This window comes from Vitis riparia, chromosome 3 (assembly GCF_004353265.1).
Source record: "Vitis riparia cultivar Riparia Gloire de Montpellier isolate 1030 chromosome 3, EGFV_Vit.rip_1.0, whole genome shotgun sequence".
Classification (NCBI taxonomy): Eukaryota; Viridiplantae; Streptophyta; class Magnoliopsida; order Vitales; family Vitaceae; genus Vitis; species Vitis riparia.
Window position 1 is genome coordinate 8,379,664 of NC_048433.1, and position 22,507 is coordinate 8,402,170.

General features: G+C 33.9%; 2 protein-coding genes and 1 pseudogene across 3 annotated transcripts; 1 reads left to right on the forward strand and 2 right to left on the reverse strand.

Moving 5' to 3' along the window:
* The first annotated feature begins 1,315 nt into the window (after positions 1-1,315).
* On the forward strand, positions 1,316-2,710 carry LOC117911754. 2 transcript variants are annotated; one of them, XM_034826178.1, is made up of 4 exons: positions 1,316-1,522; positions 1,673-1,743; positions 1,836-1,901; positions 2,018-2,710. In XM_034826178.1, the coding sequence occupies exons 1-4, from the start codon at positions 1,480-1,482 to the stop codon at positions 2,339-2,341; spliced, it is 504 nt and encodes a 167-aa protein (XP_034682069.1). In that variant the 5' UTR covers positions 1,316-1,479; the 3' UTR covers positions 2,342-2,710. The 2 variants fall into 2 exon arrangements, with proteins under 2 accessions (XP_034682069.1, XP_034682070.1); XM_034826179.1 differs by having other exon boundaries at positions 1,317-1,504.
* A 4,256-nt stretch (positions 2,711-6,966) lies between these two features.
* LOC117911801 (pathogenesis-related protein PRB1-2-like) lies at positions 6,967-7,710 on the reverse strand. Its single transcript, XM_034826218.1, has one exon. The coding sequence runs from the start codon at positions 7,654-7,656 to the stop codon at positions 7,165-7,167; it is 492 nt and encodes a 163-aa protein (XP_034682109.1). The 5' UTR covers positions 7,657-7,710; the 3' UTR covers positions 6,967-7,164.
* A 5,976-nt stretch (positions 7,711-13,686) lies between these two features.
* LOC117910893 lies at positions 13,687-14,172 on the reverse strand (annotated as a pseudogene).
* Positions 14,173-22,507: the final 8,335 nt, after the last annotated feature.

A 22,507-nucleotide genomic window follows, 5' to 3' on the forward strand; every position in this document is an offset into this window, starting at 1 on the left:
ACTTCTCTCTTGATTCATTATCATCCCTTAGTGGTCCATCGACACTCATTTGACCTAATTTTTCTGAGTCACCTTCAAGGGCTTCTTATTTAGGGCTAAACTTAGATCTCACTTATATCTTTTTAAGGATAGGTTTCACTTAGATGCTTCTATAGGCCTAGATCACTTGGTTAGTTTTTGAGTTTGATTGCTTCATTTTGAGTTTAAGCAAGGTTTGGCTTGATTTAGAAAATAACATGAGATTGAAGATTCTATTCTTTTTAAGTTGTATGAAGTAATATTTTTATTCTCTTATGTGTCCATGTGATTGGTTTTGTTTACTTTCATTTTAAATTACATGATTTCTAATTTTTATTTTATTTTATTTTTGCATGAGTTTGGTACTTCGATTTTTTGCCTGTGTGTGATTAATAATTGATTTTAAATATGCATGTGATTGACATATTAATTTTTTTTAATTACATAACTTTGATTTTTAATTTGCAATTGCATGCTTTTTATTTTAATCTTTATTTTGTTTTGCATGGGACTAGAGTACTGCAAATTGGAGAGGATCCCTTGGTGTACACGGCTTCCACAAATAGGAAGGAGATTAGGACACTTTGGAGATATTTTTGGATGAAGAGATTCATTTGGCTTTTGTTTTTGGAAAAGATTTTCAATAAGCACGCATGTATGAAAGGATTTTGAATCAGCAATGGGCATGGGCTGCTATAAAAATGGAAGGACAGCCACACGCGTAGGGGAGGCACACTATTGAAAAAGGAAAGAGTCATGCACAGAGATTGTCCATGCAAAACCACATCCCCATATTCCCATATTCATTCTTGGATTTTGATTTGATTCTTCGGATATTCTCCACAACCATAATATATATATATATATATATATATATATATATATATATATATATATATATATATATATATATATATAATTAGTCCACATGCACTGCGGAGGGGCAGATTGCGGGGCTGCAGAAAAGAAAAAGGGATCCATGGGAAACTTTGAAGAGAATAATAAAAGCTACCATAAAGGGATTTCTAATGAGCTTCCACATGCGGATTGCTATGTTTCTTCCATGGATGATGGAGATTGCATGTGATACAAATTGTGAGTGCGCGGATTCAGCATGACACAATGCACCACTCCGTGGGAAGGTATGGCGGCCCACACGCACTCACCATGGAGATCTAGAGAGCCTATACCTTTTCTATTTTATTTTATTTTATTTTTTTAGGGGACCACACATCCAAAAACACACCATCAGTCCACACCGATCGTCATCCATAAAGAAAAATCCATCATCACGGAAGGGATCACACAACCAGCAGGCATTCTGGACACGCTCCATGGAGATTGGGGAGCAGATTCTTTCGCAAGAAAATCACAAAGACACCATTAATTTTTTAAGGCTCCACACGCATATTGGGAACGATCAGCTCTTTTGGAGATGAATACAGATCAGATTTCTTGCAGATGACGGCATTAGATTTTCTAGAAGGTGCTGATGGTGTACACGGTTTGGTTTTACTTAGCATTTCTGTATTGTTATCAAAATTACCAACAATCTTTGAGGGAAATTGATGCTTCTACCCAAAAAAAGAAAAAAGGAATTATAGAATATGCTTTTCCCCAGAATTTGATGCCCAATTTCCTCACTTTACTGCAGTTCTGGGAAAAGTGAAAGATTTCCTAGGAGTCATATCAGAAGCTAATAAAAAGCTGGAGCTTGATGCAAAGGTATGCATATGAATCTGATGAGGAAAGAGTAAATTGTGTGCCTGGTTTCCATTCATGTTCTCTTTATTTCTAAGATTATAATGTAAATGTAGGACGATTCCGGTAAGGACTATGATATTGAGGTGCTCACGGGGAATGAATCTGAATACATTGAAATGGTATATGAAATTTGTTTCGTTTTTGCTTTATTTTGTTTGTTTGTTTGTTTGTTTGTTTGTTTTTTAGACTAACTAGTTGCTAATGGGTTGCAATTGTTGGATGCATCCGATCACAGGATTTGATGCTGGGTATTGCTGATCTGCAGACTCCTGAGGCTGTGGCAGCAGCTGAATCTTCTATTGCAGGTTTTCAACCAGTGGCTCCTCTAGCTGGTTGCAGTAGTGGAACAGAATCTGAAGATAGCTCTGATTATGATGATAGTGATAATGACGATGATGAGGACAGCGATGGTGATAAAAATGATGACAAAAATAATAATAAAGCATGCTCTGTTGTGAAACATAAAAGATCAAAGTCTGCTCATGGGGATTCTTCCATGGAAGTGCCCCAAAAAAATGGGGGTTCAAAAAAGCGGCCAAAGATTGTTGAGCTCTCGTGAGAATCTTAATTAGAAGGACAGTGAAATCTACTCATGGGGATTGTTTTCTAGAAATGAGAGGGAAACCATTAGGATTATAAGGGTTGCAGCAAGTATGAAAGACCTTTCTCTGCAGGAAGGAGGGAGCTTTCTGAATGTCTGATGAGGCTGTAATTTATGCAGCAGTGGGATTTTTGCTTCTTCATTATTGTCTATCAGGGCATATGCCATACCGGACAGCCAATGGAGAAAACAGTCCTATGAGTACCCTTCAAATTTTGAATGTCGTGGAAGCTTTGTGATGTTTTTATTCTCCCAAATCTGTTGTCGTCATTAAATTTTCTACATTTCAGTTTGGTAATTAAATTTTCCATTCCATTATATTCCCAATGCCTTTCCATATACCAGTTCATTGAGAGGTGCAGAAATGTCTTTGTGCAGCCTCATTTTGGACTAATGTATGAAATTTGGACCGTGAATTAAATTACCACTAATTTGGTCTTCAAATGAATAAATAAATAAAATAATAATAATAATAGATATCCTCTTATGGATAAGTTTTTCTTATCTCCAATTATAGAAAGGATAATAATAATAATAAGAAAATTATTATTATTATTATTATCTTGTTGGTAAAACCTCTCAGGAGAAAAAATGTGCTAAAATCAAGAAATTAAATCCCTTGAATTAAACAATTAAACTTCGGAATTCGAAAATTAGATTTACCTATAAATAGAGGTCTTTTTCAAGAAGAGGGGTAAATTCAGAAATCAAAAATTGAGAAATAAGAAAAATCCAAAAAGGAAAATCCTAAGGAGAAAATCCAAAGGCAACTTCGTATGGAAAAAGAGGCTTCACAACAAAAGAAAAAGTTTCATCAAATCTTTTTGCAAGTTCGGTAAACATCATAACTATTACATGCGTTCTTCGCCATTTAAAGAGTTCATTTGGGAATAAACCACTTGTGGCCCTCGATTGATCTTCAAAATCAAGAAAACGTCATCGTCGTCTAGCAATGTGTGATCAAGGCAAAAGAATCAGATAAAAATATTATTTTGGAAAAAAAATATTATTTTTGATATTGTACCCACAATATTTTAAATTTTAATAAATATTTTGTTCGCATTATTTTCCTATTTTTTTTTTCTAATTTTGTAAGACTTTTACGAAATCTGTGCTTACAAATTTCTGGCACGCTTGATGGGACATCTCATCTTTCATCTCTTTTGATTAAAAGATTGATCTCTACTACGTTGATGACACCTAAAAGAACTCAAGTTGTGCATGCCAACAAGGGCAATGACAAGATCATCATTGCGCAATCGACACACGACAACGCTACGGGTCCCATGACTCATAGCAAAACAAAATCAACATCTTCACTCTCAACAAAACAAACAAGTGAGTCTACTTGTTTGCTAAAACCGATAAGAATGCGTGATGAATACCAACCACTCATCACTTTGGTCTCTCTGGGGGTAAAGAGCTATAGTCCTCGTAGTAGGGGAAAACTCCCTTCAATACTAAAGGATTTTGGGGATAAATCTCCTTACTCTGTTACCGATGCCAACTCCAGCACTGACTCACACTCCAGATCGCCAACTGGAATGTCAAAGAAGGAAAATTATTCAAATTGTTCCAACTCTTTTACTTCTCCCTTCTCGATGACCATATTGGTAATGACAACTGACACTACATTTGTGGAGGAACAATTAGCAAAGATAGCTCATGCCATCACCAAACTCACCAAGACGGTCGAGGAGAAAGATATGCAAATAGCCTTCCTCATAAACAAGGTCGAGGCACAAGTACAAAATACGAGTGAGTCAAGTCAAGGACTCAACCACCTTCTGAATGTTGCATCTCCTCTCGATGATGCACCACATGTGTATAGGACAGTGCAAGTCGAGAGACAAATGACGGAATCTGCCATAGTGGTGTCATTATCTGTCCAACAACTTCAAGACATGATAACTAACACCATTAGAGCATAGTACGGTGGACCCCTCATAGAGTATGCTCACGTACTCTAAACCTTACACTTAGAGGATTGATAACCTATGTATGTTTGTGGGTTATCAACCTCCAAGATAAGTTTTCCTAATCTCCAACTATTAAAAAAGATAATAATAATAATAAGAAAATTATTATTATTATTATCTTGTTGGTAAAACCTTCCGGGAGAAGAAAATGTGCTAAAATTAAGGAACCAAATCCCTTGAATTAATCAACTAAACTCCGAGAATTCAAAATTCAAAATCCCTATCTTCACCTATAAATAGAAGTCTCTTCTTTCAAGAAGGGGGATGGGGGATGGGGGAATTCAGAAATCAGAAATTGAGAAATCAGAAAAATTCAGGAAGAAAAATCCTAAGGAGAAAATCCAAAGACAACTTCATACAAAAAAAGAGGTTTCACAATAAAAGAAATAGCTTCATCAAATCTGCCTGCAGAACTGCTACACATGTTCTTCTCCATTTAATGAGTTTATTCGGGAATAAGCCACTTGTGGCCCTTGATTGATCTTCAAAATCAAGGAAAAGTCATCATTGTCTTCCAAAGTGTGATCAAGGCAAAAAAATCAGAGGGAAAATATTCTTTTAGAAATAATATTGTTTTTGAGATTGTACCCACAATATTTTAAATTTCAATAAATATTTTGTTTGCATTATTTTACTTATATCGCAGGACTTTTACGAAATTTGTGCGTACACAAGGCTAAAAATATGAGGAGATACACAAAATCTAGGTGGATATATCCAAACTTGATATTTCTAGATTTTTTCCTCATTTATTATGATTTTTGGTATTTCCACCTTTTTTTGACTAATATATCGGGATTGTCCCGGTTTTTTGACAATTAAAGCTTAGTTGGTAGAGCTCTGCTCTTGCAATTGGGTCGTTGTGGTTATGGTTGGACTTGTACCTGAACCAATAGCTCACTTTTTCGAAGTAATGGGGAAGAGGACCAAAACATGCCATTGAAAGACTTAATTGAGACAAAGATGGGTTATTAAGAACATAGAGGAGGTAGGATGGGCAGTTGGTCAGATCTAGTATGGATTGTATATGGATAGTAGTTGGAGTCGGCGGGTCTCCTAGGGTTCCCTCATTTTGGATCCTTAGGGAAGAGGATCAAGTTGGCCCTTGCGAACAACTTGATGCATTATCTCCCTTAAACCCTTTAAGCGAAATGCAACAAAAAGAAGGAAAATCCATGGATTAACCCCATCGTCTCCACCTTGAAGGAACTACAAGATCACCCAAGGGCGCTTGTGGCATCTAGGGGTTGTGGACCGACCATAGAACCTTATTCAATAAGTGGAATGTTCGTTCTCAAGTTGGGCAGTAAGGGCCGGAGAAGGACAATCACTTATTCTTAAGACCAAAGAGAGTAAAATCTGATTTTGTATTGCGACATGTGGACTCAAACTTGGTTCTCCAGGTTTAAAAAAGCAGTCCTTATGCTACTAGGCCGACCATGCCATTGTTTATTAATGTGTCCTACATTTTATATATTTTACATGAACGCCTAAATTTTATATATAAAATGTATTTTATGTTTATGCATAAATTATATAAATATATATTTAAATAAAATATTAAAATAAAGTTTTAGTAAATATATTGACTTTAATTATTTATTTTCAAATCCTATTTATTTATTATTGAAAGCATAAAAATCAAAAATTAAATACAAATATAATAATTATGCATATATTATAAAGTAGGTAAATCATCATTTTAATATTAAATTTATTTTCAATTTTGATAAATTATTATTTTAGTATTAAATGAATTTTTAAATACCACCTATTATTATAAAATGTTACAAATTACATAATTCATATATCAGTTTCTTCATATATCAATAATAATATATAATATACATACATATATATATATATATTATTACTTCTTATATTAGTTTTAAGAAGTTTTTCAATATTTTCATGAATTTTGATATATTTTTATTCTATCTATAGATATATTTGTAAAATCAAGTTATCGATATATCTGTCAAAATTGATATTTTTATCCTTAATTTGGATAGCTCTCTAATTTGATGTTTAATCATCTATGCTTGACTGCAATCCTCTCCCTCGCCTAAAGCTAACCCTATAGTCATGGACCTTTGCCTTTATGGTGAAATCACAATATATCGATCAAGCTCATTGAATTAGCCTTATTATTAGGTCCATTTCTATATTGTGTGTTTGTAGATCATAGTGATTGGATTTTTGGTTTTATTTTTCTTATGTGTAATTTTGTTTTTTCCTCTTATGTTTATTTTGCTTGGTCAATATGATTATTGAATGATCTTACAACATTTTTGTGGATTTGCTCGACCTGACCAGATAGAAGTTTAAAAAAAATTCATGAAGTCAAAAATTCATTTTTCATAGGGAATTAAGCTATGGCTTGTTATCCAAAACTAAAATTTTGTTTAGGAGTGTTCTTATTTGAAATATTTTCCTTGAAGCGTTTTTAGGAGGATTACCTATCAAGTACTTCTCCATATGCTTATTCCTTTAAAATCACTTTTTATATATGTTAAAAACGCTTTCTAATGCACAATTTTGTTTTTAGTTATATCAATTATTTAATTGATAGACTATGTTGAATTAGGCTGAAAAAAAACCAAATTCGGAGTAATATGCTAAAAGGGTAATAGAAACTGCACTTGTGGAGAGGCTTCAACAAGAACAAAACATGGAGTAGTAGTAGTAGTAGTAAAACCATCAAGACCCCAAGAGCATCAATTTTCAGTTACTTAGCTAGAGAGACAAATAGAGAGAGCGTTCAACTTATTCGACCCCATGAATGCATTGCATACTTAGCTACTAATATGGGCGCCGCCCTATCACATTACCAGCAAGATAATAGTTGCAGGTCATGAAAACCGAGCCATTCACGCATGGCACCCTCGCACACCCCACACTAGTTGTTGTGTTCCAGACTAGTTGAGTGTAATGCCCACAAACCCGCCCCGTCATACATGTGTTGGTGTCGTAGTTGTAGTACGGCCTCTCGGCAGCCCATGCGTTTACAGCATCCCGGGCGCTGTAGTTGTTCGGTGTACCAATAAACAAGTTTTCCCCGTAACCTGGAGCGCCAGACCGCCTAAGTAGGCAGTCCAAACTCCGCTTATTCGCATATGACTGGGCATACTCCTGCAGAGTGGTGTTCCAAACCAGACATGGCAGCCCCACCGTGCCCCTCACGTCGTTGTGCGCGTTCACAAAGTCGTCCGGCGAGTTCTGAGCTAGGAAAACGCTTGGTAGCATGAGGAAGACGCAGGCAATGACCAGGGTTTCCAGTACTGATGAGTCCATTGCCTCTGCGCTTTGCTCTAGCTTGCTGGTTCTGGACACTCGGCTACAATGCTACACACACACATATATACAGTGAGACTACCTCTCTCCATTCAAATCAATTAAACCATAGATCCTCGTCTAATAATATAAAACCACTGTCAATGGTACCATTGCTTTTGAAAACAAATTGGTTCGAGAAATATCAAGTGTTAGGATTGGGCAAGAGGCTGTTAGAAATTCAGTGTAAAAATTTAAGATATTGCAAATGCTAGTACTATTCGTTTATAAATGTGACTTTAATTGGGTAATTCATTTTTTCTTGGGTGCAGGTATGTACAAGTTTTCACAATAATAGAAGGTCCGTTCAAGTTTATATTGATTGCCGGATTCTGCATTTTCAGATTGGGCATTGAATGGCCTCATTAAACCCACCAGCAGCACTGTAACACTGTAATCTCTTAACTGCCTTAACTTCCTCAACTGCTCTCCATTTGAAGGTAAGGACTGGATTCAGTTTTATGGGATCCGGGTAGACCCAGATTTAGGCTCAGAGTTTAACCCTATCAATGTATATTTTTTTTTAAATATCCTTTGATATATTTCCGATATATCCAATACATCGTAAAATCGAAGTACTGATACATCCATGATTACCTATATTTTCATCTTTGCCCCAAATTAAGAATAAATAAGATTGGTTAATAATGAGATTTTGCTCATGGTTTAATGGTAAGATTGGTTAAATTTGAGATATCATAAATATATAATTTATATATTATTAAAATTAAAAATAAATATAAAAAAAATGAGAAAATATATAAATAATTAAAAAGTTTAAACACATTTTATTATTTTATTATCATTAATATTGATAGCTTAAATTATGATAAGAATAACACAAAGATTTATTAAATTATTAATAATTTTAATTTTATTAAATATGTAACTTTTAATTATTAAGATAAAAAAATATTTTATCATTTAAAATATTTATTTGGATTTCAATAATTATATATTTTACTATATTCAAAATTATTAGTTTTTATATATATATATATAAGTCATAAACATTTATATTCATTAAAAATTTTCAACAATGCAGATGTAGTTTTCAAATACCTTTCTTTACAACCCACCTGTATGGCATTTTTTTGTCTTGAAAAAAGCTAAAGTATCCTATAAATTATAGGCGTGGCTTGAGCGCATAGCTTGAACGCTAGAGTGGAGTTTTGAAAGATAAAAATAGGACAACAGTGAATCAGTTAGAGGTGTGTTTAATAGTGATTTAAAAAAGTGTTTTTGATATTTTTATCGTTTATTTATTTATTTATTTTTTTAAGTATTAAAAATATTTCTTAAAATCACTTTGAAATGCATTTTTAAGTCAATTAAATAATTCAACGGTTTAATCGTTGGGTGAACCGGTTTAGTGCCGATTCAACATATTTCCGGCTTGATGAGGTGAATTGAATTGGGTCAGGCTTTGATTTTCATACTTTCGATTATAAACGTACTCCATTAGGACAAACCCAGAGAGACAAGAGAGCATACGGATTTAAGTTTTAAGTGATTTTTATTTATTTATTCTGGCAATCACCTGAAGTTGGAGACTGTGAGAGGGCATGACATGGTCCTCTAGGGGTCTCCAACGGCCGGGCCGGGCCGGGCCTGAAATAAGAGGCCCGCGGCCCATCTCGGGCCGAGCCTATGGGCCCGTTGACCAGTCAACGGGCCGGGCCGGGCCATGCAAGAATGGTAGGCCCGCGGCCCGGCCTATGAGCCCGCGGGTTGGCGGGCCGGGCCGGGCGGGCTTTTTTATTAAAACCAAAATGAAACAAGGGAAGGGAGAGGGGGGGATTCGAACCCCTCCCCTCATGGTTAAAATTTGAAGCTTTAACCAACTAAGCTACAAACTTTTTATATTTATTAATAGACTTAGTTATATGTATATAAAAATACAGTATATTATTTTTTTTAAAAAAATTAAAGGCTCCAACGGTCACATGTCAATTTTTTTTTTTTTTTTTTTTTTAAATCTTCCTATAAATACATCTTCTTCCTTTTCATTTTTTCATCAAATTCTCTCTATTTCTCTCACATTCTACAATATTTCAAATTCTTTTATTTTTCCATCAAATTATACAATATTGTTGGTGGTGCAAAACAAGCATTGGTGGCTCCAAGAGTTCAAATTTGCTAGGAATTTCTGCATCGGTTCTCTAATTGAGTAACATACTTCACCCCTACTACTTTATTTTTTTGTTACATTTTTTTTTAATATTTATTACTTTATTATTTTTGGCATAATATTTTATCAATAATTATAATATGACAAGTGCTTCTTCATCTAGTCCATGTGATGAAATATCATCAAACAAAAAATTTACTTCAAATATATGAAATTTTTTTGATAGAATAGAAATAATTTTAGAAAATAATAAAAAAGAAATAAAAGCAAAATGTAAAATTTGTAATAAATTTCTTACTGGTGGCTCAAATGCAGGCACAAGTCATTTAAAAAGACATCATGAAAATTGCAAAACTAAAAATAATGTAGATGTTAGAAATTATATGCAATTAGGTAAAAATGAAAGTGGAAATTTAAAAACATTTTCTTATGATGAATCTAACTGTCGTGAAGAAATGATTGATTATATAATAAGAGCAGAACAACCTTTCAACATGATGGAAACTCATGATTTTGTAGGAACAATTCAACGAGGTATTAATCCTCAATTTAAAGGTTGGTCTGGAAATACAGTTAAAAGATATATTATGAAAAAATTTTATACACAAAAAGAAATTAAAAATTTTTTTTTTGCAAATTTTGAAGGAAATATTTGTTTAACATCTGATATTTGGACATCTTTAACTCACACTGGTTTTTTATGTATAACTGCTCACTACATTGATAATGAATGGAAATTAAATAAAATAATAATTTCATTTAAATTAATAAATGCTCCACATAGTGGTAAAAATATAGCATCTTTAATAAATGATGAAATTATAGATTTAGGCATTCGTGATAAAATATTGACAATAACATTAGATAATGCTGCTAATAATGATGCAACAATACATAGACTAAAACTATATTGGCAAGTAAAAGAAGATCATGCTAAAATATTTCATGTGCGTTGTTGTGCACATATTTTAAATTTAATTGTAAAGGATGGATTAAAAAATGTTGATAGTACATTGGAAAAAATTAGAGGCATTGCATATAGTATTAATAGTTCTCAAGCAAAACATGAATTATTTTTTCATTGTTGCAAAATGTTAAATATGAAAAGAAAAAATATAAATTTGGATATGGCCATTAGATGGAATTCCACATATAAACTTTTACAAAATATTACAAAATATAGAAAAGTAGTTGAATTATATGAAATACAATTAATTAATAATGATTGTGAAGCAGATATTTATGCATTAAATGATTATGATTGGCATATTGCGGATCTTTTAAGAGATCTTTTTGAAGTTTTTGATATTTCAACAAACATTTTTTGTGGTGTATATTATCCAACTTCAAATCGAGTTATTACGCAAATAACTAATATTTTTCTTGTATTTAAAAAATATTTAAGTTTTGAAATATTTAATGATACAATATTTGCAATGATAGAAAAATTTAGAAAATATTGGGGAGAAATACCTTTAATTTTTTATATTGCTTTAATTGTGGACCCTAGATTGAAATTTGAAGCTTTGGATGAATGGTTAAAAGTTATTTATTTTAATGACCAAATAAAAATTGAAGAAATTAAAAATGAAATAAATTCATTATTATATAATTTATATAACTATTATAAAGAAAAATATGGTAATGATATTAATACTATTAAATTACCACCTACATCTACAAACTCATCTTTTTATAAAGGAGCTCTAGAAATGTTGAAAAGTCGAAAAAAGACAACAAATAGTTCTCCAAATAATACATCTGATTTAGATAAATATCTTAATACTGATACAATTTTATTTGAAGATCAAGAAGATTTTGATATTTTAATATGGTGGAAATCACATTAACACAAATATCCTGTGCTTTCTATAATTGCTCGTGATGTACTAACAATTCCTGTGAGTACAGTTGCATCAGAAGCTGCTTTTAGTGCAAGTGGAAGAGTAGTTAGTAAAAAACGATGCAACTTAGCGCCAGATGTTATTGAAGCAGGGATATGTGTGAAAGATTGGGAAATAGCAGATAAAAGGATGTATGATTCCATTCGAGAAACAGAGATGCTTGCCGATATGGAATCTTTAAAATTATCAAGATCTTCATGGATGCATGATAGTTCGCCATCACCGCCAGAAAATAATGACTAAATGTATATTATATTTTTATTTTTATTTTTTGTGGTTGAAAAATACAGATGATTGACAAATAAATAGGTGCCAACCTAGTTGGGATATATTTATTTTGTAGTGATGTAAACTTTTCCCACATTTTCAAATGTAATTATATATTCAATGAATAAAATTTTGAAATGAATATTTTTTTAATAATTTTTATTTTGTAATTTTTTTTAAAGGGGCGGGCCTACGGGCGGGCCGGGCCGGGCCTAAACTTAGGCCCGCGGCCCGGCCTGCCCAAAAACGGGCTCGGGCCGGGCTTGGGCCCGGCGGGCTTGGGCTGGGCTTTAGCCCGTCGGGCCGGGCCGGGCCTAAAGCGGGCCACGGGCCGTAGGCTTTTTGGAGACCCTTGACTCCTCACCTGCCTTAGATGGGAGATATCCCTTCCATGCCTTCTGAGGTTATAAATGAGGAATAATGTCTCTTCCCATATGCTTTTTGTATCTCCAATATGTCCATCACAAAACAATTAATTATGTAAGGATTGAAAGAAACTCACCCAAGCCTTTGAGGTAGGTGATCATCCAGCCATATCCCACTACTTGTTCTAAACACTCAAGCTTTGTTGTGGTCTGAAATTAGATCATAAGTGATCTGGGGATTGAAAAATCGGGATAAATATCAGCAAAATATCAGAGTGGTTGATATGAAATCTGTCATCGATTATCGACTGAAAGAAATTTTGGTGAAATATCACTCATCAGTCAATAACCGATTTTTTAACAAAACATCGGAAGTAGAGAACACGTGCTTTGGAGGCAGATTTTTGATGAAAAATCAAATCTGTGTTTTTTGTTTTCTTAAATTATCTTTTATTTTAAATTTATATTAATTTTTTATTTTTTATTATGCTTTTATTTTTAATTGTTTTACATATTTATCTTATTTATCCTATTTTAAAAAATTACTATCACTTCATTTGTAAAATATGAAAAATATAAATTTATTTAAAAATTGTTAAAATATAAATTTTTTTAATGAAGTTCTAATATTTTATAAATTAAAATTAATTTGATAAGATGAATTATTAATATAATTTTTAATAATTTAATAGCAAAAAATTGTCACTGTAAATTTATAATAAAATTTTAGAAATTAAATATTGAATAAAATATTTTATATAAATATGATTTAATTTTTATTTTAAAATAAATAAATATAAATACATTAAATGAATTTAAGCTATTTTTTTAAAAAAATTCTTAAATATTATTTTTAATCACACTTATATTAATTACAGTTACAAAATAACATTAATATGTGTATTATTACTTATTTTATACGTTTTTTAAGTTTTTTCAATCAAATATATTTATTATAGTTACAAAATAACATTAATTACACATATTAATGTTATTTTGTAACTGTAATTAATATAAATATGATTAAAATCACTACTATGTCCCTTTCTTTTTTTGTTTTTTTTTTCTTCATAATTAAAATCAGTACGATAACCCTGGAAATGAAGACAAAGAAAAGAAGAAGAAAACATGCTTTCAAGCATAACCATGATTTATTGTACTTGGAAATTAAAATTATGCACGTCCCTTGACACAAGAATAAAACAATATATGTCTTCCTTGGTCAGCTAAAAGCACAAAGTTTTATTTCTACTGATCTATGCTATATATGCTAATCAGCTTATTACATATATGAAGTACTTGCTTAGAGGTAGTTCCATATTGTTTAATAAGGACGCTGTCCCATATAGTTGCCCGGTGGATCGTAGTTGCATGTGATGAACCACCCTCCATTGTCGCATTGAACCCTAGCGCACCCAAGACGCACTGAGTTGCGCCACACAACCTGAGTATAGTGCCCGCATTCCCCACCAACGCATGAGTTGGAGTTGTAGTCATAATTAGGCTTCTCCCCCACCCACATGTTCACCGCATCGGTGCCTGTCAATGAAGGGCTGCCCCAGGCAATGTTCTCACCATAAGGCCCACCTGAATGCACTAGATTGCAGTTGCCAATCCTCTGGTTAGCATAGTTCTGGGCGTAGGCAGCTACAGTGTCGTTCCATGTTATAGGGCCGACGCCAACTTGGGCCCGCGCTGCATTGTGAGGATCGACGTAGTCCTATGGAGAGTTCTGGGCACAACAGGTGTGAGCTAGGGCCAACCCCATGAGACCAACAAGGAGTGCCAGTGAAATCTTATACAACCCCATCTTTTAGTTTCTTTGATGACAAGTGAGGGCTGGGTTGAAGGGTATTTAGAGGGGAAAATAAAAGCATCATACTCTCCAAGTCTTGCTCCCAACTTCCCCCTTTGATACAGTCTGTGTGGCGGCCTTCACACGTAAAGATCAACAACTGATAAAATAGTTAGCACTAAGATCAAAATGACTTCAATTTTTTCCTAAGGAGTAATCAACAATATTGAAAATAACTTCCATGCACGTTTTTTTTTTTATTCAAAATAAAACAGCACTTTGAAATCATAGTTTTGCAGTTCAAAAAATTGATATTTATTAATTAATATTTATTTTAAAAAATTTACTCTAAAAACTTCAATTAGAAAATTCGACCTTTATACAATTCAAAAGACAAAAACACCTTAAAATGCATATTTTTTTAAATGGGTTTTGGGAGTAGATGCAAAAATATAAAAAATTTTAAAATTACATCAACCTCTATGTTTATAGAAATAAGCAATTTTAAAGTGCATTCTTTTTTTGTTTATATCAAATGTAATTTGAAAATGTCAAACTTTAATCAATTTTTTTTTTTTTTAAATGTTCACATGACAAGTCATGCGAACATCTATGATTAGAGTCCATTTAATAGTAATTTTAAAAAATATTTTTAATCTTTCGAACATTTGAAATTTTTTATTAATCCAATATTAAAAAGATTTGAAATAATTTCTGAAATCACTATCAAACGCTCTTTTAGACACATACATACTTATTAAAATCCTGCAAATACATACAAGTTATCCTAATTGGTTTGCTTATTTGAATGAAACAAGGTGCTTTGGTATTTTAATGTTAGATTTTGAGATATCGTGGAAAATTGGTTAAGAGACAGTTTTGGGTGGGCAATGAAAGTTGAATAATCTAACACATTATTTGAGCAAAGAAGTTGATGGCGTATGTGATTTTTTATGCTCGTTGTCAACCTCAAATCCAAAATAAATATATATATGAGTTTGAAATGGTAAAATATTCAATATGATTTTCTTCTTTATGCTTATGCTAGGCTATTATCATAGGTATCGTGAGTGGTTTGGACTAATGGTAGAAAAGAAAGAAAAAGGTTACTTGATAGGATGCTTATTCCAAAAGTTAATATTTAATTTAATTTTTATTTATTTTTTTTATCATATGAGCATTATTAAAAACATTTTCAAAACATTTTTTTTTTATTTTATGAACTTAGAATGCTTATTCCAAAAGTTAATATTTTTTCTTATATATATATATATATATATATATTCCATTATTAGAAACATTTTCAAAACTTTAGGTTTTTTTTAAAAAAATTACATTCAAACATTATCGGATTCTCCATGAAAGGGTTTATGGTAGACATGCTATTGAGAACGGTCTTATAAATTATAAGTGTTTTTATAATAATTACTCTGAAACACATTAACAAAATCCTGATGGTTTTTGGTGAAAATTTATGTAATGTCATATTTAATTATTTTCTCATCTAAAGTTGTATATATTATATTGTTTGATGGGAGAAGATGGGATCGATAGAAAGATATCATGATTTATAATGAAATATGATATTTAGATATTATATATATTAGATGAAAATGGTATCTTAAGATAGTATATTGAATAAGATATGTTATGTTATGCTCATATTTAGTCTAAGAATGAATAAATGGAATGAATAATATATTGTATTTTAATGTTCAATAGTTTTTCTAAAATAAAAAGTATATTGCTTCCCAATGTCCATTTTTAAATAAATATCAATTTATTGTAAAATAAAAGAATGAGAAGAAAAAAAGAGGAGAGAATAAATAGGAATACTTACAAAAAAAATAGAATATTATTTCATTAGTAGGCCTTCTTGTTTTATAGAAAGTTAGGAAGTGATTTATATAAAAATATGAATGATCATTCATAAGTACTCTCACAATCTTATAAATTCTTATATTTTATAACATTCTTTCTTGGATGATTATAATAATATGTCTTGTTAAAATCTTACTAAGAGAATCCTGATGAGAAAAATTTATTGCATTTTAATGTTCAATATTTTTTCTAAAATAAAAATTATATTGATTCCTAATGTTTGTTTTTAAATAAATATGAGATTGTTGTAAAATAAAAAAATGAGAAGAAAAAAAGAGGATGGAATAAATATGAATACTCAGAGAAAAATAGAATATTATTTCATTAGCAGGTCTCCTCCTTTTATAGAGAGTTAGGAAGAGATTTGTATCAATATGGATAATCATCCATAAGTTGTCACAATCAGACAAATTCTCATATTTTATAACACTCCCCCATAGATGATCATAAGAATAATATACCTCCTTAAACCTTCCTAGAAAAAATCTTATGAGAAAAACCTTCGTAAAGTAAAAAGAGTACAATATTCTTTAGAATTATTACGATTGCCTTATTAAAAATCTTGCCAAGAAAACCTAGTGAGATAAAATCTGGATGAAGGGAAAAAAACATATAATGTAGTGATATCCTTATCAATTTGTTTCCACTCATGTTGGTATGATTATATTTTCTCTTGTAACTCAATATCGAGATCTTTGAGTTGACGTATTTCAATGTTATTGTAGACCCCCATTTAGGGGCCTTTCTTGCAGTTGCAAATTTTGCCACGTGGAAGAGCCTTGCTCAACCACGTGTCTTCTTTTGAGAGGACAGTGCAGAATCACATGGTGTTTTTGAAGTGCCAATGGAAGGTTGACAGGTGGCATGAGGTTCTGAAGGCTGTTAGAGGGGCAAATCCGGGAGAGAGAAAAGTGATTCTGCAGATTAGTGGTGCTTTTGGGGTGGCTGTTGCTGCAGAGGCTGTTAGGAGGGCAAATCCGGGAGAGAGGAGAAAGAAAAGAAAAGAAAAGCTGTGGAGAGGGGGTCCAGGGGGGGCTGCGGTTAGAGAGATTCAGTGAGAGCTTTTGGAGAGGAAGCTGAGGTAGAGGGATTTTTTCTGAGGATTCCATTGCTGTTGGATAGAGTGTGCTATCTCTGTCGTGGAGATGAGGTCCTGAAGCTGTTTGGGCTACCATTTGAGGGGGATTTTGGGTTGAGCACTTACCCAAAAACAGAGCAGTGAGTTGTAGCCAGGGACGCCTAGTTGGAGAAGAAGCATTCAGGTATGATTATCACTCTTTTACATCTCTTGTGAATATTTGAATACTCCTTGGTCTGTTTGGGGTGGATAATGAAGGCCACCAGTTTGCTTGTTGAAGTATGACCCTACATTTGTGTTTGCCATTGTCCATTCCAACTTGCTCTGATCCTACTGTGATTATGGAATGCTTAAGATTCGTGCCTGTGAATACATTTGATGTGGCTTACTCACTCACTCAGAAGATCCATGGATGATTCATGAAGTGGATTTTCTGGGATTTTCTTTATTTATTTGCTTTCATCTATACTCTGTTTCTCCATATTCTTCTGTTTTCTGGTATCCCTCCGCGGCATGCGACAAATTTTCTATCTCTGTTCGAAGAGATAAAACCATGTAAGGGGTGTGTTCTTAGACCATGGGTGAACTGCTGCAACCTATTTGATACGGCTGGGTGATTTCATGTGGGTTCCGTGTAGCATCATGTTGGGCCTAGTTGTTTTTCATTGGGGTATTGTTGAGGGCTTTTTGTTTGGTGAAGAAGATGGGTTTTCATCACTCTGACTGCTGGTTAACGTTGTGAGAATTTGGCATGAGAATCCCAAGTGGTTTATGAAGGAAAATGGGGATTGGTGGTTACAGGAAGAATTGAAAATGGAACCCTGCTGTGAGAACATATGGGACAGATGAAGAAAAATAAGCAAATAGAGGAAGAACGTAATTAGAAATGCCCTTTGAGACTTGATTACAGATAAACAGGAAATGCATGGCAGCTCAAGTTCTTAGCTCACATTGCTTTCTGTTGCTGGTTCACTCACCAATCCGTAAGATTTAATCACCACTGTCTGTATTGGAGACTTTTGTTTCAAGGATGACACAACATTGGGTGCAGCTGACATTGACAACAGTGGAACAATGGACTATTTGAGCCATGATGTTCAGGCAAATGAGGCTTCATGATGTTCTTGCAGTCACCAGACTTCTTCAGAACCATTTGAGCCAGTTTGGTGTTGTTGGCCTAGACAAAAATGATGCAGAGCATTGACTTTTTCTCACAAAGAATGTTGTGGACAGTTATTTGGCCGAGAGTCATGAGATCACTAATTTCTGCAGTTCTATTCTCTTCCTTCAACTGTTCTTGGCAATCAGAATTATTCAGACTTCGAAGGCAGCTCATCACCATCAGTTCACAGCACGTACAATCAATTTAAACCTGCAAACAAGGCTGCCCAATATGGTTCGTCTTTCCGGCCAGATAATGCTCTGGGCAAAGGTTTCTATGCTTAAACTTGAGATAAATGCTCCAATGCTAGATCTTCATCTTCAGAGTTAGAGGTTAAAAGGTGATAAGGAAAGAATCAGACAAGGGAAACTGTAGGCAGATATGCAATTCAGTTGGATAAGTTTCAGTACTTCAAATCTCCCCCAATCTGCAGTTTCGGTACCTATTAATTCTTATAGCTCAAGGGGCATTGCAAGCATGATACTTGATCAAAAAGCGGGTGTAAGGACTGCCTCATTGTGCTCTTAAATTTTTAATCAATCTGACTGCCGATGTGATGGAAACATGAATTGGAGAGCATTAACACTAATCCTGCTACTAATGCTGCTGAACATGGTGCTCCTTCAGGTGGACAAATTTGGGGTTCAGGGTATTGCAGAGAAGCTTTCCACATCAACAACTAATGGTATTCCTATGGCCAATGATTTGTTGAATTAAAGAATGAAAATACTGGCCATGATAATATTCATGCCGCCCTTGCAAAAGCTATCAAGAATCCACCATAGCCAAGGAAGAGAAGATCGTGGTCATGGTTAAAAAAGAATCAATCTGCATGGGAACGGCGTTAAACAATCTGGAATTATTGGTGGTACTTGTGAAGCCTGGTTTGGGGGTTCGAGGGAGCATGGTGATGGAAATTCTGCAGATGCTAAGAAGAGAAGTCCTTTTGGTGCTGATTTATTTGCTTCAGGTTGCTGTACTTTCCAACATTTTGATCCTAGTAACTTGCAGTTATAGTAATTTAGATTGGGAAGTTTGGTTGCAGGCAAAGCTGTCCTCAAACGACGCCGGCGGCTTGCCGCCGGCGGCGAAACGCCTTCGCCATCACCACCACCGCAGCGACCGGCTCCAGCAGTAGCAGCAGTACCAGGCTGCTTTCAATGAGGAGCTCTTTTTCTCTTCACATCCCGGGTTGATCAGCAAAAATTATTTATCACCACATTCAAAATCTGGAACCTGTCACGAGAGTTCGCTGATGGCGTCCTGCACTGGAGTGGGAAGCCTCCTTGCATGCATTTTGAATGAAGGGGTGCACCCTTTGGAAGTTGAATTCGTAAAAGGTTTATCGGAATTGTTGAGAAAAAGCTACTCTAATCCATATCCTCCTATTATCCATTTTGGTAGGATGCTTGGTGTTGTTAATGCATTAGGAGCAGATGCTGTTGGAGGAGAACTGAACCATTCCAGAAACCTTGATATTCTGATGTCTCCATTAACTGCAAAGCGGCAGCTAGTTTCCAATTCAGACAAGGACTCCTTTCACAAGCCCAAACCTGGGATGTGGCGCAGGCGGCTGCTGGTGTGTAAGGTTGTATCCTCCAGTTTCTTCCTCTTCTCCTCCTTGGTAGCTCAGGGCCTGAAGCTCGCCATCAATCTCCTCAACAGTAAGGATGTGGACGAGGCCTTTAGGGTTCATATCAATCTCAAAGCCCTGAGGTTTGGGGTGTTGAGATCCACCATGGGATAGGTGCTCGGGTGCTTTTCTTGGAGGTTTCTTTTATAACAAAGATGAGGAACCGGGTGCGAAGACTATAGAGTATCTTGCAGAACACTCTTAAGGCATATACGGGTTATGCATTAAACATGGGGATAATTGAAAAATCTGATTATGACCGAATCCGCATGGTGTTTCCGGTGCGTGAAGTAGCAATGAGGCTTTGTGGCACCTTTGAAACCCATTCTCTCTTTCTCGCCCGACATGCATGGCCACCTTTGGTGGGCCACTGCTTAAACCCACGTGCCACACCCCTGTATTCCCATGCATTTGTTTTCAAAAATTGATTCTAATCATTTTCCACTAATCATGCATCTTTTACTTTATTTATTTATTTATTTATTTTACTTTTATTCATATTTTCGTTTTTATTTTTATTTTTTTTATTATTTTTATTATTATTATTCTTATTTTTATTATTATTATTATTATTATCTTCTCTTTCTCTTTTCTTTTCTTGACTTTAAATATTTTCTTTTTTTTTAGAAATAAAATTGATTGCCATGTTTATTTTTGGCAAACTTTTTCTTTTGATTTTTAATAATTTCCAAATTTCCACATCTTCTTTGTTTTAAAATGTTTTAAAATAATTGTGAATTTATTTTCGTAATTCTTAATTATAGAATTTATGAAATTAATTTGCTAAAAAATAAACGGGCTTTGGTGGGGGCCCCACATATGTGACTTATTGATTGATTGACTGATTGATTTGATTTGATTATGATACATGATTGATTTATCCTACTCTATGACATGCTCGAAATTATTTCTTAATTATGCACTAACCCTCCTTTTGATAGCGCATATTGGTTCGCCACCCAGGTACGTACTTTCTCGCATCATGGTCACTCCTTATGCTTGTTTCTAATTCTCATACGTGCATGATCGATTTGAGTATTCATTGACTTTTTTCATTGGTTGCCATGTCAGCTTCATATTATTAGTAGAGACCCGACTTTAGGGACTTAGAGGGGTGCTATGGTCTTTACCGTACCTTCCCGATAAGTAACCTGACCCCCGAACCCGATCTGGTTTTTTCGAAGACCACCTTTTCCAAAAATAAGGAGTCACACTTAGGGTTTTTCTTTCTTATTTTGTTTACCCTTTAAAAATAAAACAAAAATAAGTGGCGACTCCAAGTCATTTTCAAATAATCAATAAAAATCAAATTCTCAAATAAAAATCGAGCTCGCCATTGAGTGGGAAACGCATTGAGCCGAAATGCGGGGTCCACAGTTATATATGAGCTTCTTGAGTGTTGTAGTTGACAATGCGTTTGTGAATAGGTCTACTAAATTGTCATTAGATTTTACTCATTGAACAATCATTTCACCACTCTTCTAGAGCTTATAAGTGTAAATGAATTTGAGTGTTATAAACTTAGTTCCATCACCTTGAATGCATAATTCTTTAATTTGAGCAATGCATGCAATATTAATATCATGTAACATTGTCGAATTGTCTTTAATGGAAGATGGTCCGTACGATTCTTGAGTATATTGGATTACAAATCTCAACCACACACATTCTTGACTTTCTTCATGGATTGCACATATTTCTAAATGATTTGAATAACTACTATTATAAGTTTTATTGATCACCATAATATTGTAGTATTACCATAGGTAAACAAATATCCTATTTGAGACCTTGCCTTGTAAGGCAATCACCTTGGAGGATGGGAGGGATGAAGAGGATGATGGTCACTTTTTGAAAAAAATTAAACTATATGAAAGCAAGTGACAAGTATATCCAATTAAATAATAAATATAATGAAAAGTAATTGCATATAAAGTAAAAAGATAAGGAAAAGAGATTGCAAACTTAAGATTTTTATAGTGGTTTGGAGTAACTCAACCTATGTTCGCTCTCCTTAATGTCATGGACTTAGTCTTTTCCTAAGCTCGTGCGACACTTAGACAAGTCAAGACACTTGATCTTACTAAGTCAGCCTTACTCCCAATGCTTAGCTTTCTAGGCTAAGATGCTCACGACTCTGAAGCTTTAAAAGGCGTAGTAGGCGATGCTTAAAGAATGAAAGCTTTTGTTACTCAAAGGAAACTTTACAAGTGCTTTGGGAACTCACTTGCTTGGTTGGTTAGGTTCTTAGATGGTGCCTTAGCCAAATGAGGGCCTTACCTATTTATAGGCATCAATGGAACTCTCTGGAACCTTGGAGGGTTCCTTACAACTTAAGAATAATCTAGAACTTCTTACACAATTCTATGTACAAACCTATGTATAAGAATATACAAGAGATTCCTAGAATTCTCTAGAAAGCCTTGGACTCCTCTCATGCCTTCCACCATAGTGTAGAGATGTGTGGACATCTCTAGGCGTCTCTAGAACCTTCCATACTCTTCTCACCAATGGCTTAGTATAAATGGCTCCAGAAGTCTCCAAAAGCTTTTTGCCCTTTATATAACCCCTATGGGGAGGGTCATTTGAAACATCT